Source organism: Thermobia domestica, chromosome 4, assembly GCF_964235325.1.
Source record: "Thermobia domestica chromosome 4, izTheDome1.hap1.1, whole genome shotgun sequence".
NCBI lineage: Eukaryota > Metazoa > Arthropoda > Insecta > Zygentoma > Lepismatidae > Thermobia > Thermobia domestica.
In genome coordinates, this window is record NC_137457.1 from 300,711,767 (window position 1) to 300,724,161 (window position 12,395).

The 12,395-nt window shown below is 36.4% G+C and overlaps 1 protein-coding gene across 2 annotated transcripts in view; it reads right to left on the minus strand.

The window, feature by feature from the left end:
- Window positions 1-12,395, minus strand: part of brun (trafficking protein particle complex subunit brun) — a 101,814-nt gene that overhangs the window by 16,358 nt on the left and 73,061 nt on the right. For both annotated transcript variants that reach the window (XM_081756372.1, XM_081756370.1), the window contains exons 16-20: window positions 12,009-12,162; window positions 9,775-9,862; window positions 6,200-6,342; window positions 3,493-3,649; window positions 1,207-1,399 (exon numbers count right to left, since the gene is read on the minus strand). In XM_081756372.1, the coding sequence (XP_081612498.1) occupies window positions 1,207-1,399; window positions 3,493-3,649; window positions 6,200-6,342; window positions 9,775-9,862; window positions 12,009-12,162 (735 nt within the window). The remainder of the gene's footprint in view (window positions 1-1,206; window positions 1,400-3,492; window positions 3,650-6,199; window positions 6,343-9,774; window positions 9,863-12,008; window positions 12,163-12,395) is intronic.

Consider the following 12,395-nt stretch of genomic DNA (forward strand, 5'->3'; position numbering starts at 1 on the left):
CGTTTTTCTTCCACGCTGCACTTACATGGAGCTGTACAGCGCCACAATTACCTCTAGTGGCGAAAATTGCCACTAATTTTATTTTCTACATCGTTTCTGCATGTTTCCAAATATGCTCTTACCAAGTTTGGTTGCATTCTGTCAAGTAGTTACGTCTCCCGAGTTCTTTGAACAGCGATACTTATTTTGTGATAACCTGGTGTGTGTGTATATTATATATATATATATATATATATATATATATATATATATATATATATATATATATATATATATATATAGGGTGTTTCAAAATAACACCAACATTTGGGAAGTGGTTTCTCACACCAAGATAAGACAAAAGTACAGACCAACCTAGGTGCAGAAATCCATCATTTCTGAGCTATAGGAGGCAGAAAACATTAAAAAATTAACTTTAAAGATCCATAGCTCCAATACTATGGGAACTACCGTAGACACGTCAAGACTTTATTTAGGAACTAGTGTGTGCTCTATCTTAATACCCATGTTTCAGAATCCTGCGGTACTTCCGCAACAATTTTTATAAAGGCAGTGGTGAGTACTTCAAATTATATGCCCGTAGCCAAACTCCCTCTATAAAAATTGTTGTATGAGTACCGCAGGATCCTGAAACATATACTTTTGGATAGCGCACATATTAGTTCCTCAATGAAGTTTTGACCCAACTACGATAGGTTCCATAGTATTAGAGCTATGGGCCTTTAAAGTTCTTTTTTCATGGTTTCGGCAGGCTAACTGCGAAATGACACATTTTTGCATCCAAGCTGGTCTATACTTTTTGTCTTATCTTGAAGTCATCTCCCAAACGCTGTCGGTGTTGTTTTGAAATACCCTGTACATTACGCACAAAAATACGTGAATTCCAGATCTTCTCCCTCTTCTCTTTTTTCTTAGATGATTTTCTTTAACTTACAAATGCTTCAACCCCGTGCTTTTTTCTAAATTAATCGCAATTAAATACCAAAGTACTTTGTCAATAACCGAAATTAAATGTGAAGGTAGTAGCTGCCATACACCAATATAATGCTTCGAGTCTGCTACGTTGAATTTTACATGATGTCTCACATCCAATGTCAAAATTATAAGTAATCTATATCACTTAAAAGCTAAAGCCAAACCCTCACTTAAAACTTTTGTCTGAGAGGAATAAATAATCATATCGCCAGAATTCTCTAATGTACTTACCCCATTGCACCGGCGACATCCTCACTAAATCGAGCATAGTAGGAGTCCAAGATATTCCTTGTAAAGAAGCTTTGCCTTTTGTTTCCGTTGATAAGAGATTCCATCGTAAATCTACCAATGACGCTATGTGTTCACTACATATTCGGTCGACTTCCGCTTGATCCTCAGCAGATACAGGGCCATCTTGATATAACTGCAAAGAAAAGAAATGTATGTATATGTCGTTGGAGATTTTTACTAATTAAAAACAATCTTAAGTTTTTTTTTAAAAAAAACTCTTTGCTACGTTCACTACCACTTTTTTTTTTCATTTTTTTCATTTTTGGGAATTACTTGAATACAATGAAAAATGTCAAAAATATAGAAAATAAGCGAGACGATACCTACAAAACGTAACTACTATAGAACTACAAGGTGCATATCAAAATTGCATGCCGCTTCCCCATAACCCCCATAGTTTTCAATTTCGAGATTTAGGATTTAGATTTCTGGGCTTTCAGCATGTGTACCCATTTAGCTCGTCAAGTATGAGGAACGACGTCCCTCGGCGAGCACACTATCCGGGAAAGGGGAAGGAAGGAAGTGGCCTGGGACCTATAAGTTAGGTACTACCCTGGCATTTGCCTGATGTGAATGAGGAAAACCCAGGAAAACCTCATTCAGAATAGCTGGCCTGAAAAAACTTTTTAGACTTTTCCCACCGGGTGCCCCCACCGGGAATCGTACCCAGGACCGCTCGCACCGAAGGCGAGAGCGTTAGCGATTACGCTACGCGGGGCCAGAGTTTTCAATTTCTTGTTATATAATTCTGCCACTTTTCAACACGATTTCCGTCCCGTTTCTATACACACACATTTATAGTGGCTCAGTTTAATCATCTATATTAGATCAACTCATTTACGCACCGAAAAGTGTCACTACATTTCAATACGGCTACTTTACTAGCAGACATATCACACACTGCTGTCTGTCTAATTCGAGTGTGTAATTATGAACGTGGAAAAAGTAAATACAATTTTTTAAATGTTAAGAAGGAGTATTCTCAGAATATGCAAATTAATGGGAAAATCTTTAAACAAGAAGTCCTAAAATGTACATATCAGCAGAAACGAATGCTAACAGAGGTAAAGGATAAAAGTGGCACCACAGGGCCAGAGCAGCTGAACAGACGACTCAGAACAGCCAGAGTAAGGATAAAAGTGGCACTCCCTGACCCAGAGCAACCAAACAGAGTAGGAGTGGTGGTACGCGGCTAATCGCGGAATACACTGACCAAAAGGTATGTTAAGTTTCTTTTATGTGATAGTTTGTAGATCTTCGTTGACCTTCGGCTGTAGAATGATGCCTTTTTATTTCACTGACGAGTGACAACAGGTAAAGTGTAGTCTTCCCATGTTGATAGCCAGCACGTGGGTGGCAGTCATCACAAGGCTCAGCACATTACAATAGGCACTTGTGTAGAAATCCTAATCCAAATTATAAACTTTCCGTCAAAAAATTCTACTACTACTATTACGCAAAATTTTACAAGCTGAACAAGTTTTTCTATTTCTTTACCAATTTCAATGTCTTTCTTTTTTACGTTTATAAATACACTATTAAGGGACCAAAATAAAGCACAAAGAAAATAAAGAGTTAATGAATTCCACTCTGAAGTTACATCTTTCAGTTAAACGTCCCACGATTATGTCCGTTAGACTAAGGGAGACGGAAGATAAGGAGATTAAGGCAAGTGAATGATGATGGAAGGATTGGTGGAATTAATGTGGGAGGAAACAGAAGTATCCTGAGGAAATATACGGAAACGATGCTGTCCATTACAAACTTACTTGGCTGAGAATCGAACCAGGGACCCCACACACCAGAAGTAGGCATCCTACCACTGAGCTACCGTGCCCCCCATGAACTACTTTTGTCACAAACGTTCAAATAAATTACTTCCCTTCAGCCAGAGCTAAAAATTCGATGAAATTCGTAAAACTTCGTTCACTTATTGGAAGATCTGTTTGAAACGGTATGTTCATAATTAGTTTGTAGTAGAATTACTTCTATTGAAAATTATCTAAATAAGGAAGTGAAGTCAGTAAACACGAAATAAAATAAGCAAGTTAATTCGTGGCAGCAGTATAAATTTACAAAAACGAACTTTTTCTGGCTATTTATTGGTGGTTCTTCATTTTCTTTATGGAAAACTAAAACAGCCTTTGACTCATTTGACTACCAGATATTATCAAAATAAATTGCATTATTTTCATGAAATCTAAAGTTGAAATATTTTGCACTTACTTTGGCCAATTTACTAAGCGGACATCTATTAACAGGTACAGGGATACGACAAGATTCACCTCCTTCGATAAGAATTCGTTTCGATGGCGTATAATGAAGCTCCAGCTCTTGGTTTGTCATGTTCTGAACATCAAGCACCAAATAACATTGTGATGGCCTGAAAAAGGAAAGCAACCATTACAGTCAGAAGAAAAAATCAATGTGAAAAGAATCATTTAAACCAAGAGCAAAAAAGAAATCAGCATTCAGAAACTCGTTATCTATTTATCTACAGGGTGAACACTTATGCCTATGTAATGCAACTGATATTACACTTTTACCTCCGGATACTTCCACTACTATCTATCTATTAAAATGCTACAATACCAAATTAAAAGCGCCTGAGCTCCAACCTATAACTTTAGCTTTTAAATCTTTCATTTACTCTTATGTGTGATTTCACGTTTAACAGAGACAAACATTTTAAGTATTTGTACTTTAAATAGTCTAAATTAATTAACTATATCTTTTTCATAAAGTTTATGATATAAAATTATTGTTCAAAGCCGTTGTATTTTAATAAGCCTTCTCTAAAATCAATGCATGTGAGTTGTGCTTCCATCTTCCGAGTTCTTTTAAACTATGTTTATATGTTTGTGGCCTTCCTTTCGACAATGAGATCTCGGAAACTACAGGCTCTAGAAAGATGACGTTTTCACTGATCGATTGGAAATTTTGCGTAGATTCTCCAGTTCTAATTGAATAAATAAAAAAAACATGGCCATTATTTCTTTATTACATTTTTTAAGGGTACGCTGGAAGCGTTGAAATTTTAAAAAAAGCATCACCCTGTGTGTTATACATTCCAACACTACAATGTTGTATATTGGGGTTGTATATGTCTCAGGCGTTTGTTCCATGGCCAAATAATAGTGAAAAAGGAAAGATAACCATTTCTCGAGACTTAAGATAAATCTTTATTTTTTGAGTGTTTTGCCCAATGAACACCATATATAACTGACGTTATAATTAATTGTATATGTAATGTATTTGCTTATTACGTACTGCATGCAAGAAGAAAGAAAACACTGGTCATACATGAATTAGAAACTCCAACCGGAAGTAGGCTCAAATCTTGCAAACAGTGCGAGATATTGAGAAAAAATAATCGAAAAAATCTCCCTTTTATGATACCCCTTGCCGATTTTTTAAAAAATCAAGACGTCTTTCACTTGTGTCTGTAATGGGACATGTACATATGTTGTGAGGAATGAGAAGGAGATTTATGCTCATATGCGAATGATGCGCTGTGTAGAGAGCGCAGGTTCAGCTAGTAGTTATAATAAAACCAAACAACTTGGCAATGGCATCACGACCCATTTGTAAGCCTGCTCCAGCGCCATCTGCTAGCCACCGGCTGAACTACGTCAACCTAGCGGCGAGTTAGTCGTCAGCGCGCTGCGACGTCCTGTCCCTAACAGGTGTATCAGAAGCTTTCTAGACCTCGTGGCCGTCACGTCTTGTTTTCATGTGACTCCCCCGTTTGCCTCACGACGCTCGATGGACGCTGAAAATTGGGAAGTACCGGCCGGGAATCGAACTCGGAACCACGTGGACATGAATCCAACGCTCTAGCCACTAGACTACGGTTATAATAATTTTAAGAAATATTTCATTGACGGATGCATTGCCTTAAGCAAGCCGATATACGTAGTTATTCGTTTCAACAAAAACGTTGTACTGATTCAATGTAAATTTGACAGAAGTAAGCATTAGGCTGTACTCTTGGACTAGATAGTGTTAAAAGTTAGTTTTCTGGTTTCATCGCCAAGAATTTTCAAGTTTGAATACCGTTCCCGGATCCATTCAGTGAGTTCTTTGTTAGGATTTTTTCCAAGTTGATAAGTATTTGTTCGGATGGTACTATTAAATAATAGGGTTGAAACTTTATTAGTGGCTACCAGGTTCGTCTTTAGGTATTTTACGCCCCGGGACCAAATAATAATAATAATAATAATAATAATAATAATAATAATAATAATAATAATAATAATAATAATAATATTTTTTTTTTAAATCGCCCAATTCTTCCGCCATATTTCTTTGCACTCAGTATTGATTTAAAACTACGGCCGCGTCTACTTACATTCAATCACCAGCAACGCGGCGAGGCGTACAGAACCAAATGTGTGAATTTAAGCGCTCAGTCCCAGACTCCATTGCAGAGTACGAATGTAAGTTTTGTTTTGGATTTTTTTTTTCTCGCACTCTCACAACAATTCCTGAAAATTTTCACACAACATATATAAGCCATAACAAACACGGATTTATTAAGTTAATAATGATATGCCAGGCATTCTTTTTTACTACAATAACGGTGCTGAGATGATTATAAAAAAAGGGAAAAAAAAAAGTTTCTTTATACAGGGTGGCCCAAAAGTAGGTATATAGACCAGCATCGATCAAGCTATGATATTGTAATTTATTAATATAATGAATTTATTTGCTTTGCTTTGTTCCGAGCTTAAGGTATAACTGAAAATAAATTAAGAATATATAAGGAAGAAGCTAAATCAATACCTATATGGTTAACAATAAGTAAATGATATAAAATGTCATCAACTGATCAGTACGGAACTGTATACCTACTTTTGGACCACCCTGTATACTATACTACTTTTATCATTAAAATACCATTAAAACTAGTTAATATCTAAAAATTACGTACGTTTCAGCAGGAAGTACATCCCATTTGGTAATCTGTACTGAAGGCAGAACTTCCAATGTAATTGCTACAGAGCACACGCGACAGTAACCAGCTGCCAACCCAGGACCCCCGGAGTATTTAATTTTGAGCAGGCCTTCGATAGTCTGAAAAGTAAACAAACACATACACACTGTTATTTATTTATTTATTTATTTATTTATTTAAATCACATGTTTAAGAATAAATGGGACTATTTACAAGTTGATGCAATTCCTGAATCTACTTGCACTTCCGAGCTTTCGACTTCCCCCTGGAGTCTTGGTCACGGAGTTAAAAACAGAAGAAACGAAGAACATCCACGAAAAATAAAAGGAACGGATTTACTAGGAAGAGTAGTGCTGGAAACAATTCATGGAAACCAAAAATTACTGTCAGTGGAGTACGGACTGCTATACGACGAGGTTAATTTGTGCTTTCTCTTGTTCATTGGCGCAAGTTGCCAATTATTTTTATTGCTATTACCATGCTATTCAATTTTGCAATTACTACTTCCCATTTATCACTTAGTCATCCCCTATCTAAATTTAACTTTGTCTTTTAAATGACCAAACAAATTTTCAAACACGAGTCTTCAGATTTTAAAACACACGTGTTTCCACTTCACTTTTAGCTCCTAATAAAATTTTTGAATCTTCTGTTCTGTGCTGAGTTTGTTTTAAATGTTTCGACAGACCTGATACCGGGCTTTCAGCTTCAGCATCCCGAACATGTTCTTTAACACGCACTCGAAGGTTTTCTTTTCGTCTTGGCTATGTAACTTGCCCTTTTGCTTATCACTTACTGATAGAGATTATTTATTGAAGCTTAGTAGTATGAATGGGTATGCAATTCCGCCAGGTTAGGAGGACTTTATGTTTCGATATAGCTCAAACCGAAATCAATGCCTCAAATGGGCGAGATTACCTATTCCAGACTGACAAGTAGCACCGATGAATAATATAGCCACAGTATACACACAACCAATATAGGATTGTACTGATATTGAAACCTACGTCACCGGTAAGTCCAAAGTAACAACACATGCAGTGACGTTACTCAGGTTCTCCGAAGCTGAAAGTATCAGAGCAAACATGATTAGCCCAGGAAAGCATGGCAACTATGTTTTACGACTTAAAAAACATTCTCTTTTTCAAATTCATGGGACAAGGAAGAACACTCACATTCGATGTGAACTATCAAACACTGGCTAAACTTTGAATTGAAATTAAGAACCGGTGACGTAGAATTAGTATCTGGAATTATTCTGATACATAATATTAGGCGCCTCCACAGAGGTACGTGCAGTAACTCAACTATTACGATGGGAACTATTATCATCACGTCCAGTATACTCTCGATTTTGCACTCAGTGACTATCCTGTTCCTTCACCTCATGAAACATTTTAACGATATCCAAGTTTGGAAATCATCAGTGCTGGACTGACTGAACTCCCAGGAGTCGGGATTCTACGAACAGGGTCTATGAAAGCTTGTTCAACATACCAAAAAAGCTAAAAGGATAATAGTGACTACGTGCAAACAAGGTACGTACACTCATGTCCAAAATGACTGTCGCATATCGATAACTGTTTCCTTGTAAGAATATAATGTGATAATGATTTTGCAGGGTGCTTTTAATACTGATAGTATGTGTATAATCGGGAAATGTATATTTGTGGTAAATGTCACAGGAAAAGAAATAAGAAAATTACAGTGAGTAAAACAAAATGTTGCTAAATGGAGAAGAAAGTTTTATTGTTCTTATTTACTTCTCTTTTGCCAAGAAATTTGCCACATACATGTTTTTGCCGATTATACACATACTAACATTGTAAGAAATACCGGAAGAATTCGTTGAGTTTTACGTCCCAACGGTACCGGTTTTATGCCGGTTAGGCTAAAGGAGACGGTGATTATGAGAAATGAATGAAATGGTGGAAGGAAACGAGAGAACCCCGAGGAAACCCACGGACACGGTGTTTGTCTACTACAAAGTTCACTTGGCGGGGGCTGGAATCGAACCCGGGACCCCAAGCGACAGAGGTCAGCGCTCTACCACTGAGCCACCGCAGCCCCCTTGGCCGGGGATCGAATCAGGGACCACACGCACCAGAGGTAAGCGCTCTATTACTGAGCCACCGTACCCTCATGATGGTCAGGCACCCTGGTTTCAAGGTACGCTCAATTTTATTGTAATCTGACTCACTCAAGTGCTTTTAAAACAGCATCGTCTGTCACTTTTATCCTTACAATATATCTATTAAAATGCTACAATAGCAAATTAAAAGCGCCTGAGCTCCAACCTATAACTTTAGCTTTCAAATCTTTCATTTACTGTTATGTGTGATTTCACGTTTAACAGAGACAAACATTTTAAGTATTTGTACTTTAAATAGTCTAAATTAATTAACTATATCTTTTTCATAAAGTTTATGATATAAAATTATTGTTGAAAGCCTTTGCATTTTAATAAGCCTTCTCTAAAAATCAATGCATGTGAATTGTGCTTCCATCTTCCGAGTTCTTTTAAACTATATGTCGAGGACGTTTATATGTTTGTGGTCAATCCTTTCGACAATGAGATCTCGGAAAATACAGGCTCTAGAAAGATGACGTTTTCACTGATCGATTGGAAATTTTGCGTAGATTGTCCAGTTCTAAATGAATATTTAAAAAAAAAAACTGGCCATTATTTCTTTATTACATTTTTTAGGATTCACTGGAAGCGTTGAAATTAAAAAAAAAACTAAAGCATCATATCCTATGCATTATACATTCCAACACCACAATGTTGTATATTGGGGTTGTATATATCTCAGACATTTGTTTCATGGCCAAATAATAATGAAAAAGGAAGGATAACCATTTCTCGAGTCTAAGATAAATCTTTATTTTTTTGTGTGTTTTGCCCAATGAACACCATATATAACTGACATAATTAATTGTATATGTAATGTATTTGCTTATTACATACTGCATGCAAGAAGAAAGAAAACACTGGTCATACATAAATGAGAAACTCCAACCGGAAGTAGGCTCAAATCTTGCAAACGGTGCGAGATATTGAGAAAAAATAATCGAAAAAATCTCCCCTTTATGATACTCCTTGCCGATTTTTTTTTATCAAGACGTCTTTCACTTGTGTCTGTAAAGGGACATGTACATATGTTGTGAGGAATGAGAAGGAGATTTATGCTCATATGCGAATCATGCGCTGTGTAGAGAGCGCAGGTTCAGCTAGTTTCATTTTTAAAAGATCATATATTCAACAAGAGTAACATAAAAAAAATCAATTATGGCGAATTTCCAATTACTCATATTTCTGTGTACTTCTCTAGTATACTGGCGATTTACCCAAACCCTTAACAGAACCTGGATTTTATTTTCATCATCTGGTACCAAGCATGAATTTGTGTGTTTCCTTGATACATCTACCTTTCAGATTCATTGTATTCTCGGGCGTTATAGCCGAATTCATTCAGGTAGCAGGAAATTCAAATTGCGATATATATATATATATATATTGACAATTCTTTAATTACAATTTCAATACTTACCCTGGATGAAAACGGAGACGCTAATTCGGAAAGACGAGGGCATTTGGATGAACCTAAACTGCTACCGGATCTTGTACTTGAACCAGATCTAGAACAAGAATGGAAAGAAACATTAATATTACAATTTGTAATGTATATTATTATTATTATTATTATTATTATTATTATTATTATTATTATTATTATTATTATACAGGGTGTATCAAAAATCAGGGCTCAAATATCAACTTCGTTCTGGTAAAGCTACGAAAAAAACGAGAGAGATGAAAGTCGTTCTAAATATGTGGTTTACAACCTAAAATGGATTTTTTCCAATCGCATCTTAAACCTTTTCAATCGAAATTTTGGGCTCCACACTGGCAAGGCATCCTATGTGAAATGAAAAAGCAATGTTGCCAGTTCCGCAGGCTATTTCCCTGGGGAGCTCACCATACCAATAACATAATACTATTAGAAGTGGATTCAAGGTGTTCTGGATTCATACACACACCAATGTGCACTTTTCCCACGCATTTTTCAGTTCCATTCGAAGGATCTGCAGAACTCGAAACACTGCTTTTTTATTTAACGTAGGGTATGCCCTGCCAATGTTAGTGCGATTTGAAAATTGCCAGTATTTTAGATTGAAAATCACCTATTTCAAAGAACTTTTTCTCTCCTTCCATTCTTTTTTTCGTAACTTTACCTATAACGGAGTTGGTCTATGATCCCGGACTTTTGATACACCCGGTATTTACATTCTTATATTGGTAGCTGTGTAATGTACAATAAATGTTTTTCTTCTGTTCTATCATGGAGGATTAGAACTACAGATCTATACAATAGTTTCGGAAATATAAAAGCGCAAAGTATGAGAAATGTTCCATATAAATATTATCCGCACTGGACATAAGAAAAAACTTGGTCTCACAGAAAAAAATAAAAATAATAATAATAAAGGAGGAAACAACCAATTTAAACTTAATTTTACACAAATCCTCCGTAGGTGCAAATTCAATAATACACAAAGAATGAAGGAGTGCATTATTGAATTGTGTATTATTGAATTCGCACCTACAGAGGATTTGGTGAGTAAAAATAAGTTTAAATCGACTGTTTTTTTCCTTTAATATAATACAACCGTTACCGGTATTCTGAACATAGACACTGGATTTATGAAATGAAATGAAAGCTTTAAGTTTTACGTCCCACAGTTATACCGCCTAGGCTAAAAGAGACTGTGATAATGAGAAATGAATGGAATGGTGGGAGGAAACGGGAGAATCCCAAGAAAACCCACACACACGGTGTTTATTCACTACAAAGTTCACTTGGAACGAGCTGAGATCGAACCACGGACCCCATGCACCAGAGGTGAACGCTCTACCACTGAGCCACCGCGACTCCTCGACACACTATTTGTCCAAGCGCAACAGCTAGGTTGTGATACAAGCCACGTGTTGTGAGTGCATGAGAACTGAAGAGTAGGGGAGTGTATGGCTGTTCTGAGAGCGGACGGGGTAACGCATCAGCACAGTATGCCGAAGATCCTTGGAAAGTTGCCAGGAAATAAAACTAAATAGTTCAACAAAATTTCCAACGCTTAAGAAACGCATTAGCGTTTTTAGACAGGTTAAGCTACAAACTGTACATATCTTGTAGTCTTAACACGGGTTACCCACTTAAAGGGTTAATACAAAATAGGGTCTAGATCGTTACAATGGAAGGAAACATGTCTAAACGTACTGTAATGAGAGGAAGGCTTAACATCTACCATCACGAGGAATCATCGCTTTGAAGACGACGGCAGATCCGTTCAAGTAGTTGTCAAGATATTACCCAAAAGTGAGGCTCATGAGATAGTCTTTTCATAGTAATTACAATACGAATCAATTCCAAACTCACTACATCATCATTGGAAAATAATAATTAGACCATGCACACAGGCTGTTCCCAACAAAGAACCAATACTTTTATTTCAAGCACCGGTGGTGGTTTAGTAGTTATAATCAGAAAGCTTAGAACATAAATCCCAAACTTATTTTGTACAAATTTTACATTGTTTCATTTTTATTACTATTTTTTGGCGTAATTATAAATACAGAGCTTTAGTATGTTGAAAATGCTTTCCGTATATGAGTTGTCCGGGTTCATTACACAATGGTGGCATTTCGGTTCTTACCTTGAACTTAGATTCCATCTCCCATAGCACCAACGTTGAAAAAAAAAAAAATATTAAATGAAAAAATAATTACCTAAACGAAGCATATGAAGCCGAGGAGTCAGTTCTCCTAGTATGACGTCGTCCACTACTAGCTGTTAGTGATCCTAATCTAGAGGGCAGCGAACTTGGACCAGACATTAGACTAGTTGGTTGACTACTCGAAACCAGGCTACTCATTTCTAACGCTGAAAAAGGGACATAAAAATCACTATTACAATACACAAAATAAAACCATAAATGAAACTTATGATTATTACATTTTACCTCTTCTATTCATCATCTATTAAAAAAATTGTGGTTATTAAATGATGGACCCATCTTCGAAATAAAATCTTTAGTTTAATGTTCCAGGCAGATTATAAACAGGAATGAAGCATTCTAGAAGAACTAGTGGAATAAGAAAGCGGGAGGAATTGAG